Below are 21,745 nucleotides of genomic sequence, written 5' to 3' on the forward strand. Positions count from 1 at the left end.
AGATTTTGCTTCACAGCAACCAAACAGCGGTTTACATGTTGATCTTTGCACTGCAGTGCCAGTCGAACTGTCACATCTCTGCTGTTGTCATGCTCTGCAGTTCAAGGAGACTTAGAAACTCAAGCTGAAGGCTCACAAACTGAGAAGGGGAAATGCTGCTTGTGTTTACAAGGACAAACACAGCAGCGGCTGACCCACAGTCGATGAAGCCGTATTCGTGTGTGTGTGTCTGCGTGTTTGTGGTGGGTCTTTGTTTGTCTCAGTGTATATCTGGGATCAGACATGTTGCACTATGCAGTGAGCGGCCTTGACCCTTTTTAAGAGAGCTTCTCTGACAACCAGCTTCAGAAGGATTAGAGGGAGAAAAGGGAAGACAGAAACACAGACAGAGCAGACTGAGAATGCTTTCAGCTTCAGCAGACACTAATCCTCTTCTTTCTCTCTCTGATAGATGAGGGCTAGTGGAGCGACGGCCAAGTGAAGAGCCGACACACCGATGGTCACAATCACTAAAGAAGACTCACGAGCCAAGCTCTGATCTTGTAGTTTTTGTGTGTGTGTGAGAGTTTTACCCAGTTTAGAGTGTCCAAAGCAGAAGACACAGCCATCTGCTCCGTTCACCACCGACTGAATAACCTCGGCAACTGTTCCTGCACACACTTCCGCCTAACACAGGAAGACAGAGGAATAAACAGGGTCAAGTAAATCAGAAATACATTCAATTTTAGACAAACATTATTCACACTCGCGCTGGAGCTAGGATTCTGCTGTTTTGTTTTGATTTTTTAAACATCTGACTGTTGGTGTGGAGGAGATGATGGGCAACTTCCCTGTAATTGTCAGTATTACTGTGTTCTGGTTCTATAAATGTCTTAAAGAACCAGCATTTGCTTTTAAGCTTATCTCACTGGCTTATCCAGGGGAACATAGCTAGCCTAGATTCATGCAAATTCACATACCGACCAAGCAGCGACCTCTGTGGCTCAAAAGTAAAGGTAATGTGCAAGTCAAAGACTTCTTCTTTCAGATCATGTGTCTCAGTCCTACCTTATCCTTAGCATCCTCCTCTGTCACACCAACCAACTCTGCATGACCTCCTTCTCTACATCCATGACACCTTTTTGGTCTTCCTCTTTTCCTCCTGTTTGGCAGCTCCATCTTTAACATCCTTTTTCCAAAATATCCACTATCCCTCTTCTGCCTGCCTCTCTAACTTTGTCTCCAAAGCATCTGAGCTGTCCCTCCAATATCCTCATTTTTAATCTCATCCATCTTAGTGAGTTCTGACTACTGTCAGTTTGTTACTGCCACTGTCTCCAAACCATACATCATAGCGGGTCTCAGTGCCGTCTTGTAAAGCTTCCCTTTCACTCCTCCTGCTGTCATTCTGTCACAAATCACCCGATACTTGTCTTCATCCACTCCACCCTGCCTGCACTCTCTTCTTCACTCTCTTGTGCACCGTCTGATGCTTTGGATCATTGATTCCAGGTGTTTAAACTTGTCCCCACTTACTACCTCTATTCCTTGCAACTTCACTGTTTTAGTCTCCAGACTCCAGACTAAAACTCTGTTAAATCCCCCAGCTCACGTCCTCGTTACCCTTTTTATGAAACTGATGCTTTTCGGAGTATTTTAATGGAAAGATGTGACAAATAAAATAGCAGCTATGGTAGAGCCTGTCCAAGAAGCTCATAATCCAGTTTTTGAGAAGAAATTTCTGTATTTTATTAGTCTGTTACTTGCAACAGTGTTTGTTTGCATTGCAACCACACATTTTATCTACCAACATGGTATCCAGTTCTTACCAAACTTTCAAGAAGAGCGTGAAGTTCATAATTTTGTGTTTATTTATAGTCATTTTACCAGACTTTGTCACATAAAATGTCTCTGACCTGTGATGCATCAGGAGGGAACGCTGCATCAAAAGTGAACATCTTTGGTGGGACCTGATTGGCTCCGGCCCTTTTCTGAGAGGCAGCACTTTGCGTCTGATTTGCTGATGGGTCCATGATGGTGATTTGTTTCTTCCTGGGATCCACTTTGAGAAAGGAACTGGACTCGGCTGCATCAGACTGAGACACCGGGCAAACTCTCACCATCACTTTCACCTGAGGGTAAGACAATAAGCGAAAACAGAGGTAGTTTTTAGACAGGAGGCTAAAGGTAAATGCAGGATTATCAGTCAAAGCCTGATTCCCACCGTGCGTTTGGGAATCAGGAATCAGCTTGTTTGTTTGCAATTTTTCTGCAGGGGTGGATTTCTTCTGATCCAACAAAAACAAGAAAGTCACAGGGCACTCAGACAAACAGCAGTGTGAAAGTACATTGATACAGTCACACTTTCTGAGATAGTTTAGAAAACTTTACCAGTGTCTGAGATCACTTGTCATGAAACATTAAGCAGTCTGACAAGCTCTTCTGTTGAGTTTCGGGTTCTTCTCATGCCAACCACCCATTTCTATTTCACTTTTAAAGCATGAACACTTTTCCCCCCATAAAGAAATCTGCCTGTGTCAAAACCATGAGCAAACCTTGTATGTGTTACTGTGAAGTAGTGTTGCTGGAAGACATCTTCATGTTAGCTACAAACGACATAGAGCCACAAAACCAGAGTCACAAAAATTCCGCTTTTTAGTTCTGCGCTTATACAAGTCGTCACATGCTCTCTCTCCCTTTCATCACTTTATTCCCTCTAAGTACTTTTACCTCCCTCATCCCTTCCCCTCCTTTACCTGTCACTCTTTCGCTATCTCTTTCTCCTTCTATCCTTTTTCTCTCTGTTCACACCTCTTCTCTACTTCCACTTCACTGCCGCACATCAAAAGCCTGAATTGCAGGAATTCTATTTTAGCTTTCACTCCTCCTCTCCTTCGTCCTTTCCTCCCACTCCTGTCACAAACTGTTAGCAGCCGCAATTTGCCGCCTGGCAGCTGTTGTTGTTTTCTGTGATATCAGCGGCTGCAAAACGCAGCGTCATCGAATCTGACTGAGCTCCAGAACATTTTAACATATAAACAGCCCTGGTCTCTGTTGGTAAAAGGTGTTTTCAAGTTTGAAATACTTCCCAGCAGTTTATTGTTGCTCATCTTCTCCTTCCATTCCTCATCTGTGTGAATTTGTCTTTGTCTATCTTTCTTGTTTGATGTCTCGCTGACTATATCGCTCTCTGATTCAGCCCGTCTGTCTTCCTCTTTTCATGTCTGTCACTAAATCTTCCTCCCTGCGATGCAGTACAGGATTATCCTGAAGATTTACACCGCACTTCTCCTTTGACAATCGGGAGAGAGGCTCGGTTGAAGCGGATGATTGGCACTGGGTGTCAGGTGCTGTTATGACTCAGTGTTAACCACACCAACTGTCTCAGCGGCTGATAGGAGCCAACCTGATTATTAAATGCATTTGATATTTTCACTGTGACATTGGATGAAGTGTGTGGGAAGTGTGTGCCATCCTTAATGTCTTATATCTATTCAAATATCACAGATGCTTTGTGTCTCTGTTGTTGCTTTGATACAGAATTTATGTCTCGGTCAATGTCAGATGCCTTTTATTGAACTGGTAGTCCAAGCTGCCTGGAATTCTTCCTGTACCTTAAAATGTAAGTGTGAAAAATGAGAACTATTTAGTTTAGATATAATCAGTTATATTAGTGTTAATGTTACATTTTGATATTCTTGGTAGACGGTGATCGGTCCGCCAGGGTCTCCACTCCCGGCACACAATGCACCCGACCCCCACTGTGCCTCGTGTGGGTGGTGGGCCTGCAGGAGGATGAGCCTATGTCCCTTTTTTGGGCCCGGCCACTAGACGCTCGCTTTCGGGCACCCTCCCCGGGCTCCAGGGCGGGGCCCCGGTAACCCTACTTCAGGCAAGGTGAACTGTTCGCTTGATGTTCTGCTCATAGGGGTCTTCTGAATCTTTCTTTGTCTGGTCCCTCACCCAGGACCAATTTGCAATGGGACACCCTACCAGAGGGCAGCAGCCTCCGGACAACATAGCCACTGGAACCTCTGGGACACACAAACCCCTCCACCACGAAAAGGTAGCGACTCCATCAAAAGGAGCCAGTTCAGGCGGTTCGGGCATCTGACAAGGATGCCTCCTGGGCGCTTCCTGGGTGAGGTGTTCTGAGAATGTTCCACCGGGAGGAGGCCCCGGGGCAGACCCAGTACACGCTGGAGAGATTATATCTCTCGGCTGACCTCCGGATAAGCTGGAGGAGGTGGCTGGGGAGAGAAAGGTCTGGGCTTCTCTGCTTGGGCCGCTGCCCCTGCGACCCAGCCCCAGATAAGCAGAAGAAGACGGATGGAGGTTACATTTTGTGCATTTGCAGTTATTCTCTTCACAACATGCTAATAGTGTTAATAGACAAAGTCACAGTATCAGAAATTTCCAAAAACCTTGGACACCGTGACGGTTTATGGCAAACGGCATGACAGATGTAGCAAACATCAGATCAATTAATGACAGGCAGAAGATCTGAGAGAAACGACATAAATTCATCATTAATTTTGGCCTCTAAGTCTCATCTGAGAAGCAGCTACTGGTTAAGTCAAGGACTGGATTCAAACCCTGAAACAGGATTAAGCATCTAACTTCACCCCCCGTGCAATATAATAGGTATAGTTACGTCCCTTTGGACAATGAAACTTTTTTGTTTTTTGTCTTTTTGTTATTTGCCTCTGTACACCAACACAGTGGATTTTATATCAAACAAACAGGAGACGATTAAAGTGCAGACTTTCAGTTGTAGATCAAGGTAATGCAAATATAATACATGAATTACATGCAATGGGGCAGAGTGTGAGTATTTCAACACCTGATGTCATAAGCTGAGAATTTGCAGGACAATATCAATTATATTATGATGATAGTTACAAAGTGTGCCAAGCTTTCAATACTTCATATTGCACTGAGGCACTTAGTAAGAAAAAAAAATTCAGTGAGCTCTGTTTTTATGTGTGTCATACCCTGTCATATTTTATATCTACGAGGCACAAAGGTGCCGGACACATGAAAAAGATGTGGCTCCTGTGAGGGAGAGCGAGAGAGAGCAGGAGAGAAATCATTTGTCTGTTTGTGCTTGTTAGCACAGATGAATCATCGCCTGAAGTGTGCTTTCAGTTAAACGTAACCATGGGATTACCCATCACACAGTAATCCCAAAAACTCCAAATCCTGCTGAGTATTAGCTTACTACAAGTAAAGTCAACAATGCATTTATGTACGGTGCTTAAACGACTACCAGGTTCATGCCACAGGTTCTCTAAATTAACAGTGTTGGTAATTACCAAACTATATATATATATATTTTTTTTTTTTTTACTATAATGGTAACCCCAGCAGTATGCACAAGGTCTTTAGTTGGGCAGCTGTGGCTCAGGAGGTAGAACAGGTTGTTTACCAATCAGAAGTAGGATAGATAGATTCACCGGCCACTCGAGTCTGCATGTCAATGTATATTTAGGTAAGACACTGAACCTTAAGAAGGAATTCTAGACAAAGAGGTTAGTTAGATTAGTGATTCAGTTTGTTATTTGCCTAACAAATAATATAATTAGCATTTTTAGCAGATTTCTAAAAATATTATGTGGTGGGGCGTGGTCTGCGGTGCCGCTGCAGGGGAGCAGACGCACCTGAGCGGCATCCGCAATCACGCATCCACAATCACTCCTCGCCGGGTTTAAAGTGTGAATTGGGCCCTGTCATGGCGTTGTTGGTGGTGGAGTGTTCAGCTGCGAGCTGAAAAGCTGCAGCTGTGTGTGTAGCGTGACAGCAACCGTTAGAGTTAATAAAAGTATGCTGAAAAGCATGAAACCTTCATCAGCTCTGCCATGGTTTTGTTTCATATAAAAATCGTAATTTTAAAAATTTCAAGTGAAAATTGTCATCCATTACATTTCTGTGCTGTGAGATAATATCAAACTTAACTATATAAAGTAAATTTTCTGCCAAGGGAGGTTATTTCTGCTGCTGTCATTTTTTTTAAATAATTATTTTTAGCCAAGGGTGAAAAAACTAAAAGTAATCAGAACAAAGTCATGTTAGACTGAACAAACCCACCCCGATGATAAGCGATTTATTAAAAATAAAAGCACGCTGCCAGGCTTTCTCTCGGTTGCATCACCAAATGACCACAGACCTTTTAAGAGTCGGTTCAACCAATTTTGTGAGTGTCGATCAAAGAGTGTGGATGTTACCAGCTTTCTCATATGAAGTTAATAGCACATGTGGTTAAACCTTAAAGCCTGTCTATAGGTGAGGGCGTGAAATGAAGTGAGATACCAAATGCAATAAATGTGTAACGTTTGATGACCTTAAGAAAACTGAAGATACTGAGTCTTAAAGTTGGGTTAATGTTTGTGCCAAAAAAATCAAATAAAAGAAATAAATAAACACCTATACCTACAACACACACAAGCTCAATCTCTCCCACACAGTCTTAGATTCAGTACTAAGCCCTCTCCTGACCCCAATAAAAGAGCCCATCACATGAGTAAGAGCCTAGGGGGAAGGATTTCACCAACGCATGCTTTACAAGGCGTAACTCATAAAGTCTTCCCCCCTAAGAGCCCATTTCCTCCTCATGTCCAAGAGTGTGGAAGGTGTTCATGTATGCGTGTATGTGTGTGAGACTGAGGTATAAGTGGGGCCAAAATGCTGTTCCTATATGTTTTTCAAAAGATTAAATGAAATCGCAAGACCCACCAAGGGCCATTAACCTCAATTACCTTTTATACCAACAATAAAAAGCTCTGCAGTAATGATGGTGAACATCAAGAGGGAAACTATTTCTAAGTTAAAATATAAAAAATATACCACAATAATTAAGGCCCCTTTGTGCCACTACATATAGTGTAGTTCAACTTTTAATCACCAGCTTTGTTTTTCAGAAACATTTGGGCTCAGCACTCAGTTTAAGGCATTTAATCTGAGATGAGATCTGTAGTGAAATCATATGTCTGCATGTTTTATAAAAACCCACACCCACAATAATCTCAGAGGATCCTTGGACTACTTGCTCTGGTAAATCAATAAATGTGGCGCAGCCAATATGAGATTTGCAGGAGGAACACAAAGCTAATGGGCTCTTTGCTCTGTTTAATGAAAAAGAAGGGAGAGAAAGAAAGATGTAGCCTGAGAGAGAAATGGGTCACTAATGACTCTCCAGACACTAACGCGGCTGTCACGGTGCTCTCAAACTCTGTCCATCTCCCTCTTTGGAAGCAACCCTCACTTCCTCTCTTCTTTTTTCACCTTAAATATTCTCTTCATCCTGCTCTGTCTGTTATTCCCTTTTGCAAGACGGATAACCATCTACTGTCTTCAGTGTCTCTATATTTGGAAAAAAAAAATCATAATGCTCCATTTTCTCATCTCATCTCCCTCGCCTTTCCTTACCTCAAATGTCATCAATAATTTGCTCTTTTTTTTAATCCTGAAACAGAAATTCTTAAATGCTTGAACATCTTTCGAATGTGTCAGAGTGTATGTTTGATTCGCATTTACAGAGAAAATAAAGAAGAGGACATATTTCTGAAAACTGACCTTCACAGATCTTCCTGATCCTCCACTTTAGAGACCACAATGAAGTCTTTGAGCCAATTTAAGGAAAGGAATTAAACAACTAACCCTGAGCTTAGAGACCATTGCTCGATAGCCCCCTTACAGCAGAGCTTCATCGCTATTGGCTGGAAAATCAATAAGAGACTGAGACTGAGCTCTAATTGGTTCCCTAAGACTGCAGAAACAGACATTTGTGCAAACACATGTACAAAGAGAGCGATACAAGTACAATATAGGAACAGAAAGTTCAGGCTTCGATCAATTCTAATCTGAACTAATTTATTCATTTCACCTCGGCTCGCAGACTCAGAAGATTCATGTTAGCTGTTCTCTTTTGGATGTACTGCCGAGATATTACAACCCTGAGGTTTGATATATACATAAATGAGCTCTGCTGTACCAGAAACTGAAATAATGAAGCAATTTAATGTTTTGGTATCACATAAGACTTCTATGTTCACCTTTAGGCACTTCTGGATTTTCTTTAGGTGCCTGTGGTGCAGGTACCTAAAGAAAATGTACTGCTTTATTTAGCTTATGGGCCACAGAGGAGATACAACACGCTTTTAACTTCTCCAAAATTTCTCTTGCTATATAAAATGTAGCAATTTTTGCAATTTCTATTTCCTGTCACCTTGCTACATTGTTTATCCACACACAGCAAAGTAATGTGAAACAAAGATTAAACACCAAGATGTGTTCTTACTAATCGAAATAGTCCTTTTGGTTTGGAAATCTGTCAATATATTCAAGTGTTTAACAATTGTCATAGACACATAACTTAACAACAGGATCAAAAAGCACTGCTCTATCATTTAGCGCAGCAGTAGTAGCCACAATGTGATTGCAGGTTGCTGCTCACTAATTCATTGTCTTATTATTCTTTCCATCTTCTGCTGTTACAGTGCATTAAACACGAGCTACTGTGCTGGAGTTTCAATGACTTCGTTACTGCTGTTGTATTATTTACAATATTATCTTATGTGCATTTTAATATGATACCAATGTTAGATTATTTTAATTAATTATTTTAATATTTGACTAGGGACAAAGTTAAACTAGAAATCGCTTGCGTATTTACAAACATTATGAAACACTGAAGGATGATACTGCTCTTGGGTGACAGTCACTATCCATAGCAGCTGATACATATGCATTGTAATGTTCATATTACTGCTTGTAAGCTTCGCTGAACCAGGAAAAAGGACTCTTTAAAAGTATCCTTTGCCAAACCAGGCATCACGTTTTTTGATGGCAAGAGAAATTGTGGCTCCTGGAAAAAAAACCTGCACAGGCATGAGGAGAACATGCAATCTTCACACAGAAGAGAACTCAAATGTTCTTGCTGAGAGGCAACAATAGTGAGTGTAATGTAGGCAGAAAGAGGAAAAACAGCAGTCATCTAATATGCTGTGTGTCAAGCATTTCTTAATAAAAATTGATCCGTCAGGAGTAAAAATGAACGTTTCTTACTGAGGAAAGGAATTACCTGACTGGCTCTCTTGTCTATCATCAAATTTAAGGCACATCAATTTAAATTATATAGCCTCGAGAGTGTTATACACCCATGCTAACTGTGTGGGTTTGTGTGTGTGTCTGAGTCTCGCATGCTTCAGGCTTGCCAATACTGACAGCATTAATATTTCAGCTAGTAGGTGGAACAAAGTGGATACTGTACTGGATTCCTATAACAGACTCACTCACCTAGATACAAAAACCCGGACACTCAGATAGGTGCAAAGACATGCAAAGGCCCACGGAAATGCGCTTGCACATGCTTACTCATGACATAGACGAACACAGTTTGTGGCCCGTGGGGAATCGTGGCTGCTATTAAAAATTGATTAGCTGTCGGAGTATCATTTTCCCCCAAGGTCAACTCACAATCTGTGAGTGAGCACATGTGCAAAACACTGGATACAGAGATTAAAGAGAAGAAAAAAAAATCTCAGTCCTTCATTGTCATTCAGATACAGAGAAGAGTAGATATAAAAGTGGGAATAAGATAAGGCTTTTCCTTCACTAGATAAGAGAGATGAGACGAAGATAGGTTAGAGACGGGGAAGGAGTAGACAAGTGAAAGCTTCCCATATTAGCCTTTGTAACACTTCTAATAAAATTTCTTATCCTTCTTCAGGTAACTCTATGTAGATCACATATAAAACTGTGAATGAAGTGCAATAGGCAGCTCAAAAGAGGATATGTACCCCTGGGGCAACTGTGACATACTCATGTATTTCTAAGAGTAACAGTACGACTTTAAATGCTGCTCACGTGGCTGAGGAAACAGACATATGACACACAAGAATATTTTCTCCAGACTCGACTGCAAAAACAAAAAAAAGAAAAGGTCAAATATTTTCAGATTCTTCCCGAAAACTAAAAAGACAGCGAATGCACGCAGTTTAGAAGTGGAGAATTATGATTCCATAATCTAGCAGCGATACGAGCATTAGCTCATCTCAACTGCTAAACAACACTTACCGATGACAGCTGGTGATAAATCCATCATGAAACTCATAGCTTATAAAACTAATTTTGGATAGTCAATTTAAGATGCACAGAAAGTCTTTTTAGTGTAACTTATCTTTCTTAATTATAGATGAAAATCCTTTTTATCCAATCGCTGGAACTCCTCTGCAATTTTTTTTATCTTTACTTTTCATCTGACAGCTTCAAAGATGATAATGTTTCAGTCTCTGCTGAATGTCAGTGTACTCTATAGATTGTTTCCTAAGTGATAAAGCATATATAGTTTAATTTCCTACCGATATACATCTCCCCTTGCTGTCAGTGCTCTGAATGGAAAGTTCCCATCAGACTGATTTGATTAAAATGAGACGGAGCTTACCAACATGTACAGAAGCACCGTGTACAGAAATAATATGACATCCCTAGATAGAGCAAGCCGGACCCCTCTCTCTCTCATTCTTTCTGCAGCACACACATAGCAGTACTTCTGACCTGCACAGGTTGATTTCCCCTGGCCTTAAATGTGATGTCTCAATCTGTTTGGTGCCATATTAACATCGGGGAGAACACTAACCCCCCATAACACTCACGGGCAGGCCCATGTATTCTGCAGGATGTATCGTACACGCTTCCACCAGGGGCTACGCTGCTTCCTTGACAGCTTTCATTGTACACTATAATCCCATGAATATGTGAGCATGCAAGCCCAAGTGTGAGCGTGAATGTGTGCAAATGCCATTTCAGCAGGGAACCGGCCCCCACCGCAGGTGACATTTTTACTAGAGAAATGTCACCACAGCCATTTTCTTCCCATATGTTTGCGTGAGCATGTGTGCACGCAAGTGTGTGTGTGTGTTTGTTAGTGTGTCAGCATATGAATGACTGTGTGTTTGATTAGGTCTTGGCAAGCTTCAATTAATTTCAAAGGAGAGGCTTGTTATACTCCAAATATTAGAATATTGCCTTGCTTTTGTACCATTTTCCTTCTTCTTTTTATAACCCATTTTTATCCTAAACAAAAAACAGATAAGAGAAAAGAGGTTTATCTTTGCAAAAAACACAGAATTGGTTGTTTCATGTGTATAGAAACTAAGATGTAAGTCAAACACTTGTGGTTCAACTTCCATTCATTTTCTTGGTTATGAGAAATTGTTCTCCTCCTCTGTTTCTTTATCCTGAGCTAAGCTAACTCCTATCTCCTGGTGCAAATTTAGTAAGTATACGGTGAACACCGATCTAATAGATTATCAGAGTTGAATCAAAGCAAGCAGTCTGATTGTAGAGCTCCAGGAAGAGATAAAGGTTTCTAATATTAATCACTGTTCTTCCAGTGGCATGTTTACACACATAAGTCCTCTGATCTGATCTAAATTGTTGATGTATGGTAAAGGAGGTTCACAGAAGACTGCACTGTCTCTATTCCTGTTCACCTTGTACACCTCAGACTTCAGTACAACTCCCCTCCAGGTCATACCACCTACAGAAACACTAAAGATTTTGCAGTGGTTGGATGTATTAGTGATGGGGAGGAATTATCTGCTTCTGAATGTGAATAAGTCCAAAGAGACGCTAATCAATTTCATAAGGAAATGGACGTTTAGGAAGGCTGACTGTGATTTTGATATGATAACAAAGATATGATTACTGATTCATCCAGCACCAATTTTCCCACTTCAACATAATAGGTAGTACTGCAGCTTAATGCTGGTTTCTACTTGTGTTAAACGGAAAGAACCAGAATTATATACAAATATATATATGTGAAGCCAGCATGGCAGTGCTAAATACTGCATTTCATCTCGTGACCACTTAAGGCTGGCTCAAGTCAGTGAATACCCATTTAAAATTGTTATTAAATAAATCAAATAAAATAACTGTAGCAGTTTGTGCTTCGGTTTTGGTTTGAAATGCTAGCATTTCATTAGTCTGTTGCTTCAGCACTAATTAGAAGGTATCTGAACTTGTGTAATAAACTTGTACAGCCTTCCCATCTAAATATGGCTCCAAAAAACAACCCTCAACCTTCAAAATGTGGAGTGAACAAACCAGTACAGCACATGATGATGGCATGTCTATCTGCTGCTGACTGACTCTGTCTGCATCTCCCTGCACTTGTACTTTGAGTGTAACTTAAGTCCCAAGAGAAAACAATAAACCATGAGATATTTTTTAATAGTTTAGAGATATTGCATTAATACCATTATGTTTGTTTGTTCACTTATTTATTTAGCAACAGTAATCTTGTTGTAAAAAATTGTTCTTGTAAAGGCCCCACTAAACACCTTAAGGAAAGGTATTTCACAACAGAAGAAACCCTACATACTGTATGTGGTACAGTGGCTTGCAAAAGTATTCGGCCCCCTTGAACTTTCCTACATTTTGTCACATTACAGCCACAAACATGAATCAATTTTATTGGAATTCCACGTGAAAGACCAATACAGGCTATGTCTCTACCAGCTTTGAACATCTAGAGCAGGGGTCTCGAACTCCAGGCCTCGAGGGCCGGTGTCCTGCAGGTTTTAGATCTCACACTGGGTCAACACACCTGAATCAAATGATTAGTTCATTACCAGGCCTCTGGAGAACTTCAAGACATATTGAGGAGGTAATTTAGCCATTTGAATCAGCTGTGTTGGACCAAGGACACATCTAAAACCTGCAGGACACCGGCCCTCGAGGCCTGGAGGATCTAGAGAGGATCTAGAGACTGAAATCCTTGCCCATTCTTCTTTGCAAAACAGCTCCAGCTCAGTCAGATTAGATGGACAGCGTTTGTGAACAGCAGTTTTCAGATCTTGCCACAGATACATACCCTAAAAGACTGGCAGCTGTAATTGCAGCAAAAGGTGGTTCTACAAAGTATTGACTCAGGGGGCTGAATAATTATGCACACCCCGCTTTTCAGTTATTTATTTGTAAAAAATGTTTGGAATCATGTATGATTTTCGTTCCACTTCTCACGTGTACACCACTTTGTATTGGTCTTTCACGTGGAATTCCAATAAAATTGATTCATGTTTGTGGCTGTAATGTGACAAAATGTGGAAAAGTTCAAGGGGGCCGAATACTTTTGCAAGCCACTGTAGGGGGCTCATAGTTGGTTTAAATTAGTAGTAATAGAACACAGTTTGTACACATCTATCATGAGGTAAAAGAATATCAAAGTGGGGTGAAATGGCAGAAGATATATTGAGCATATAAAAAAATGTCACGGAGGCTGTGAAGAAGGTTTTGGTGTACGTGCTTTCTGATGTACACTTTGTATGAGGCTTCTGTTCAGGGGTCGATCTTATAATCATTTGTTATGTTTGTGACTGTGGCTGTAAATACGTGAGCATGAATCCATCTCCTTGACAACTGAGAAGACATCTGCCATCTCCATATGGAGAGAAACAGAGAGAAAGATTCAAAGGAGGAACAAAGTAGAAAACAGAGAACACAAAATAATCAGTTAGAACAATTAAAAATAATATATTCAGATATTTTTATCCTTTTATCTTTAAAGTTTAGAGAAAGCTTCTTTTAAATTATTGGTGTTTCCAATCTTTTATTTGATACCAAAGACGAGAAATGAGAATACCACAATACTGAGAGTTTTTGAATTTTAGACTGTAGGAAAGAGTTCGAGTTCTCAGTATTTTATGGTTTGTCTGACTAAATGGGTGTAAGTAGTATCCTGCATTAATTTCACAAAGTAAAATTTTATTGCCTCATTATAAATGGAATGGAACTGACTTGAGACACTGGGCTTGGGTCTCATCTGGTATTTGATATGAATGTCACACAGAGTTAAAATGACACGATGGCAGAGTGCCCAAATAGTTGCAGCCCATGGCACATTATTGAAGGTCCCTGGTTTGGTAAAGGCATTTATAACCCCCCTTTCTGTCTTCCTACACCTGCATCATCCTACAAATTATGTCACACATGCACAAATGTATAAGAGATTAATAAACAGATAAGACCTGGTATAAAAAATATGCACACCCAGTTGTGCTGCACACCGATTTTATACTTGTGTCTGGTGAGCGCACACTCAAAAGCACAATGGGACAAGTGGGGTCTCTTTCTTTCTCTGCGTGTGGTAATGGACACTGCTGTTTGATGTCTGATTTTGTCCTCCATAGTCATTCATTTTCTAGCAGGAAGGACACACACATACACGCCTCTCACTCAAACTGTGGAGGAGGGGGCACTAAAAACTCATTACATGGACGATCAATATTGCACACACTTGAGAACCGAGTGTGTGTTTGCCCCCTCCCCTGCATCCACAATGCACACACGCGCGCACACACACACATACCATGCTGGGAACAATGACAGATGACTTTTGTCAGCCTGATATGTGTTACCGTGGTAACCGGTAGGTTACATTTTGGTATGTTACAGCAGAGGAGACACACACACGCATGGCAGTAGACACATTTAGATAAATGCGGCAAGGTCACGATAAAATACAGCAGCTTAATATTTGATCAAATTTGAATACTTTGAGGACTGAACTGGCTCTTAAAACCGGATCGTTTTACAGTTGCCAACACAAATGTCAATGCAACTAAACATGGAAAAAAAAAAGAAAATTAATACTTACAAATAACTCTCCTGGGATCTCTGACCCTTTTTTTGTTTTGGGCAATCAGATCACAAGTGGGAAGCACTAAATACAAGTGTAAACAATCTGCAAAATGCACTGTGATGTGATCGCTTAAACCACTTGCCAAGGTGGTCGAGGACACATTTGCTGCATATCTTTTGTAATGTAATAACTAATAGGTCCCGATGCATCCCCAATAAAGATACAACAAGTAAATGTTGTTAGTGTAGGATGGTGGGCTGGTATTATTATTATTATAGTTCATTAAGCATTTTGTTGTCTCTGCTCTTCCTCACTTGACTGTTGAGAGATGGATGTTATGACTGTGCACAATACCCTGGGACCTTCTAGTGAATGTGACCTAAAAGAAACTGCATTTAGGCATGAAGACAATCTCCTGAAGCTCAAACCGAGCATCAGAATGGGGAAGAAAAGGTAATTTAAGTGGCTTTGATCATAGTTGTTGGTGCCAGATGGGCTGCTCTCAGTGCTTCATGATCTGCTAACCTACTGGAAACGGCCCCCCACAAAATCATCTGTAGAGTTTACAGACAGAATGGTACAAGACAGTAGTGACAGAAATAACCACGGTATGCAGAAAAGCATCACTTAACTATAACACACTGAACCTTCAAGCACATGGGCTACAGAAGACCACAACCGCTGCCATTCCTGTCAGATAAGAACAAAAAACTTAGGCTACAATGTGCACAGCCCCAACAAATTCAGACAATAGGACAGAAAAATTTTGCTTGGTCCGATGAGTCTCAATTTCAGCTGCAACGTTTAGATGGACGGGTCAGAATTTGGTGTAAACAACATGATTGATTCAAACCTTGTATTAAAAGCTCAGGTAGTGGTGTGGGGAATAGTTCCTTGGCACACTCTATACCCTGTAGTACCAACTAAGCGTCATTCAAACACTACACGCTATCTGAGTGTTGTTGCTGACCATTTCCTTCCCTTTATGACCACACAACATTCTTTTGCTTTTACCTTTCCAAGTCCAGGAGTATCTTTGATCTTGTTTGCTGCACGGAGGAGACAAGGTGGAGCTGGGGGAGGAGCCATCAACAAGGTGGAGCTAAAATTGGTGGGGAATAGGGGTGGGTCACACGATGGCGATGATGTCACTGTAGCTGTGAGCGCAGCCGTCTTCTGCTTCTTCTTTTTGGACGCTAAGCTCAACTTCTGAGCAGCTCTGAGAGAGAGAAAAGCAGAGAACAAAAGGAAGAAAGAGAAGGAGAGACAGCAGTTAACCTGTCACATTATTATGCTTAAACTACACTGTGACAAAGTCAAAACAAACAGCGAATATTTTCAGGAGATGGATGGTGAAAGGAGAAGAGGGATGGGGGCACGCATGCATGCACATACAGTGTGACTCTGCACACATCCTGATCCAAAGTAAAACAAATATGCAAAACCCAAACGATATCCTTTAGCACATGCACACACAAAGTCATGAACACATGTACACACAAACATATTCACATTGCTGTTTACATATGTAGCAGCATCTGGATGGGGAGTGGTTCATTTCCCTTCTTGCTACACGATTCCCTGCGGCATTCAGCTCAAAAGAAGCCACCAGAAATTATATTTATATATACTCCAACTCCTCTCCTCTTTCCTCTCGTTTGTAGCTTTAACTTCTAAACTTCTAAATCTCACTTTCACTCTCTTTCTCCTCTACTTCTGTTCTTGCTCTCCTTTTTCTACCTGTCTGCTTCTCTCAGAACAATTGTTTCTCGTCTGAAACTTTTCTAACACCCCTCTCATGCTTCATTTCCTAGCAGAAATACCTCATATACATATATAACAGTCTGGATTTCTATATGAAGCACAGCAATTTTCACTCGTCTTTTTGTCTTTGTCAAGACAGTCGTGTCAAATCAAGTCAAATTGTTTATCTGAATGAATTTAGCTTGAAAATATACATGTATGCTGATTTATAATGAATGTAATTATGTCATTATTAACAACTTATGAGCACCAGTCTCTGTCAAAAAGCTGTTTCTACTTGGCAAGAGCCCTGTGCAAAAGACCTGTCCTACATATTCATATTTCCTAATGTAGACGTATATTTAGTATATTTTTCTAAAGCCAAAGAGCTTCAATATAACCTGGGCTGTGCTTAAAGGTAGAAGAGAGGTTATGTGAGAGTGATTTTGAGAGAAAACTGAACAAGTCTCCTAGCAAAAATGTGCTCGAGTGATTTACGTGATCTACATTTGGATTAGTAAAGAAAGAAATTCTTGAGTTTGAGCTTTTGCTTCTTCAGCTTCAATTCAACAAGCCACAACTAAAGTGAACTGGCAGATTACCTAACAGTATTAATAACGTGAAACAAATTAAAGACCTCCAAAGGGCCACAGGCAGAGATTTCTGCTCAGTTTTTATTCAATCTATCTTCATATATATTTCCAAGATAATAAAAAGAGAGAAAAAGAGAATGAGGGACCTTGCACTCTGGCACGCTCTCTGTCAAAGAGCCATATTCTCACACCATTGGCTTTCAATTAACTGCGGCAGGTTACAGAAATGAGAGCGAGGGGGAGAGTCAGCGAAAAGAGAGAGACTGTGTGAGAGAGGAGAGATTCTGTGACCCGTAGAACGATGAAGCATTTCACCATTTGACTAACTCCCTGGAGATTTGGGTGGGAAGCTGTGTGTGTGTGTTCCTGACTTTGAATGTATGTGTGTGAATGCATACGGTTTGCAATAAACCTCCATGAGAAGACCCCTAATTGGTTTTACACTGTGTGAAAGTTAAGCTTACATACTGCAGCAAATGCGATCATAAATAATTACAGGTTTTCTCATGATATCAATGTAACAGTGTACTGCCCGTGTAAAATGCAGAAGATTACATAAAATGATTTACTGTGTGATAAAAGTAATAATGGCCTCAAAACTGTGGATCCATTCTCTTTATATGGGCATAAAATGGTTTTGTTTGGGAAAAAACTATCTTGTAATTTTCACAGGAAAACAATTGTAAGAAGAAGCTGGATGAGTTGCAGGATGCGACACGACAATGATGGATTTATGCCTGGTTACTCTGCTGCAGAAGGTGCCTACTTGTAGCACACAGTGCTCGCAGATGAGCATTTTCTCTTCTTCTGTGCATATATGCTCATTTGTGAAAGGGCTGCTTCTTGGGCAAAGGATTTATTCTTAATTCTTTTTTTGACAGTTTTTATAATGCATTCCTTAAATCCTCCAGCCACATCAGTTTCAAAATGCACGCATGCATCTATTGACATGTTTGTATCAGTGCTATTACCCTCTTATTATATCCTCTCACCCTGACTAGTTTAATCTGTGGCACAACTGAAGCATGGTGGACACGCCACCTAACTGGTGCCATTTAATGACAAGTGGCCTGGGATTTGTCTAAGTGGATCTATTTCGATCTAACCCTAAAGTGAAGGGCACTTGTTTTCCATCCATCAGCTGTTACATCCCTTCACCCTCTTTTCCATTACCTTAATTCCTCCACTCTTCTCCGGCTTTCGCTTCCCTCCTATTACTCCAATCCCGCTCGCTCTAAACCATTCCCTATACCTTACCCTTTATTTTATTCTTCTCTCATTATTTTTTATCCTTCATGCTTTGCTGTCTTATTCTCTGCCCTCTATATAGCCACCCATCCATCCCACCATCCATTCAGCCTTCCTCACATGTATTGATTCTCTCAGCCACCCATGCCTCTCATCCTCTCGGTCCCTTGTTAAAAAGCAGCACAGGTCACAAACAGCCCAGCTAATAACATGCTGCTGCTTTTGCTTTTTTCACCCCCCTTCCTTTCACACAACTACAAACACTTTCAATTGAAATGCACACACAGCTGATTTATGGCTGCTATCCCTCTGACTGTGTTGTTGGTTGAGTGGCTAATTACATTCTTTTTAGCAGACTGTCAGTAGAAGACGATACAGGGAGAGACAGAGAGCGATGGCGAAAGTGTGAGAGCACTGGCTAAGAGGGACAGAAGACTGGCTTTACCGACGTTATCTATTGACACGTACATGCAATCCACGACTGACACACTCCTTGCTCTCTATTAAGACATTGCCATATAATCTGCAGTGTATTATCACTTGTTCTCTTTGCACATCTTTTTGTTCTTCTTCTTTTGGCTGCTCCCTGTATGGGTTGCCACAGATGACTCTCCTCTTCCATATCACCCTATCATTGTCCTCTGTCACACCAACCCTCTGTGGTTTTTCCACTTGTCCTTCTGCCTGGCAGCTCCATGTTCAACATTGTTTCCCCATTATAGCCACCATCCCTCCTCTGCACGTCTCCAAACCATCTCAGCCTTGCCTCTCACCACCTGAGCTCTCCCTCTGATATACTCACTCCTAATCGTGTCCATCCTGGTCACTGCCAATAAAAACCTTAACATTTTCAGCTCAGCCACCTCCAGCTTGGCCTCCTGTTTTTTTTATTAGTGCCTCCATCTCCAAATTATACATCAAAGCAGGTCTCAGTACCATCTTGTAAACCTTCCCTTTCACCCTTGCGGCTATCGTTCTGTCACAAATCACCCTAACACTCGCTCCACCCGCTCTACCCTGCCTGCACTGTCCGTTGCTTTAGATGACTAACCCAGGCGACTGTATTAGCACACAAGGCTGCATTATAAAATATTAATACACATTGTGTTCAAGTCAAGACATGAAGACAAGTCAAGTCAGTTCATTTGTATAGGTCAATGGAAAGACGATGAATGAATTTATGATGTCTGCTGCTCTTCTGTATTGTGTCTCCTAACCAAGCAACCATCCAAAGCCTCCTTTGTTAAAATGCCCACCTTCAGCTATGAAATGAAGAATATGTAGCTTCTGCTACACAGAAAAAAATGCATTCTACATAAAGGTCTATAGAGGTTTCCAAGGTCATACACTGCTTATTAGTTCATTAGCTCATCGAGTCTTTGTTTGCCTGAAGGATATTTAAAGATTTGTAGCACTACGCCTCGTTTCAGTGTGTTAATAATATGGTGTGTTAAATCACTGTTTGCAAGCTGTCGGGCCTTAAACGGATGGAATGAAAGGCAAGAATGTGGGCTAGTGACGACGCTTGAGAGCAAATAGGCCTCTTCCTCCATATGTCAAAATAAAAGTTTAAAACACACACGAGCAAAACAGAAACCATAAAATGTGGTCCCAAAGTGAGACAGCTGATATGTTAATTTGTTTACCACTATACGCCTATTTTAATCATCAATCTACCATTGTGATCGGTGTCTAATTGGTCCCCAGTTATCATTTGATGGAGCACTTCTTTTTAAAGAATACAGAAGAGAGATAGTGAGATGTAAATGAGACAGCCCCCCCAGTCTTACTGCTATCCTCCATCCAAAATAACAACGCCCTACCAATTCACCAATTCACCTGGGACCTATTCATTTACTCGGCTACCTCCAGCACACACACACACACACACACACGCACACGCACACGCACACACACAGCCAGCCAAAATCCCCAAAGATCCAATCCCCGGAGCATGCAGTAAAAAATTCCTTCACTGATAGAAACTCCCTTCCCCCAGTGACTAAGAGCATGCACACACCACCGCATGTCTCTATCCTCTGGCCCAGCAACCCTCTGGGGACAATGCAGCACAGGGAAGATGTAGTGCTACCGCGTGAGTGTGACATATTCACAGACAGATTGCTACTAATGAAAGATATTACTCACATGCACATTAGCAAAGGTAAAGGAAAGGTCAATGTAGAAACTGAGAAACTGTTAATAAAACGGGGCGAACAGGACAGTTGTGAAAGAACAATAGGAAAGGAAGGAAGGGGATAGAGAAAGAAGAGAGCAATTAAGGGAGAGAGAAAAGAGAGGCGACAGAAAGAGGAGGCTGAAGGAAGATAGGGGATCAGGTGAGAGGAGATATAGTGGACACAGGGATTTTGCCATGTGCAGACAGTGAGCAAGGGGGAAATTGTGTGCGTGTATACCTGTGTGTGTGTCTGTGTGTCTGATAAGAGTGTCTGTATGCGGTTCACATCTGAGAGTAAAGACCAAGATAGGCAAAGGATTTACCACCACTGCATGGCTGCATCCACTGAAGGTAAACACACACAGAGTCAAAAATCAAAGGTGACACCAGGTGAGCACATTGGTATTTCTCTGCCAATTAAACCGAATTCCTTCACAGACACAAAATACACAAACAAAACAGACCCACTGACACTGACATCTACAAACACATCCCGGCAAACCATTAAACAAACTGGATTCTTTCACTTACAAGGTTCACGCTCATAAATTGACCAAAGACAGCTGGCTTTATGTTTGTAATGTCAACCAGATGTGCGTGGGTTTGTGTAAAATGGCCTTGATACTCGGCAGTTCAGGGGGTCAAAGAAGGGAGGCATGTGTTTGGGTGTCTTCCAGTACAATTTACGACCGGTTGCTAGTGCTTTGAAAGACAGACAGCATTATGTCTGCACCACTGATGCCCGACACTTATATATCAAACACAGGCACACACATTTCATTATCTGCAGATTTAGAGGGGAGAAGACGCGTGTGAGTGAGTGAGAAGGAAAACCATCAGTATCATTTAAAATGTGATTTAAAGCAGCTCATTAGATACGACATCTCAGCAATGCTTCAGACACTGTGACACACTCATGGTGCGGTGTCACCCATGAATAATTTACTCGTTCATTTTGAGCTTGCCATGTTTTTTCATCAATAATTTACCCATATTACCCGTGTCTTATTTATGTTGTGCTGCTCTGCATTTCTCCAGATTTGATTACACAGTTCATCGAAGACTGATGAATGGATCGTTGATAGACACACAACCCAACCAAGAGATAAGTGAGTACTCTTTTGTGCATTATACTGTATAATAGTATTCCATTTTTTCATCACCTTTATCTTACAATGAGATTATTTGTCAGCCCATTATTTTATTCCTCCTGCTTCATTGAACCAATTGAGAATAAAGAGGCGACGACCTGAATGAGGGGATTTCTGGACCTTTAAACTCAGAACAAACTAAACTAAATGATGAGACTTGCATAAATGAACTAATGAGTTTGCCATTTCTGTGCAACAATAAATCTAC

The 21,745-nt window shown here is 41.1% G+C and overlaps 1 protein-coding gene across 1 annotated transcript in view; it reads right to left on the minus strand.

Moving 5' to 3' along the window:
* Window positions 1-21,745, minus strand: part of kif26ba (kinesin family member 26Ba) — a 93,678-nt gene that overhangs the window by 30,060 nt on the left and 41,873 nt on the right. Inside the window, exons 5-7 of the mRNA XM_063477425.1 lie at window positions 15,638-15,842; window positions 1,896-2,111; window positions 573-666 (exon numbers count right to left, since the gene is read on the minus strand). Of these exons, the coding sequence (XP_063333495.1) occupies window positions 573-666; window positions 1,896-2,111; window positions 15,638-15,842 (515 nt within the window). The remainder of the gene's footprint in view (window positions 1-572; window positions 667-1,895; window positions 2,112-15,637; window positions 15,843-21,745) is intronic.

This window comes from Pelmatolapia mariae, linkage group LG1 (assembly GCF_036321145.2).
Source record: "Pelmatolapia mariae isolate MD_Pm_ZW linkage group LG1, Pm_UMD_F_2, whole genome shotgun sequence".
NCBI classification, from domain to species: Eukaryota; Metazoa; Chordata; class Actinopteri; order Cichliformes; family Cichlidae; genus Pelmatolapia; species Pelmatolapia mariae.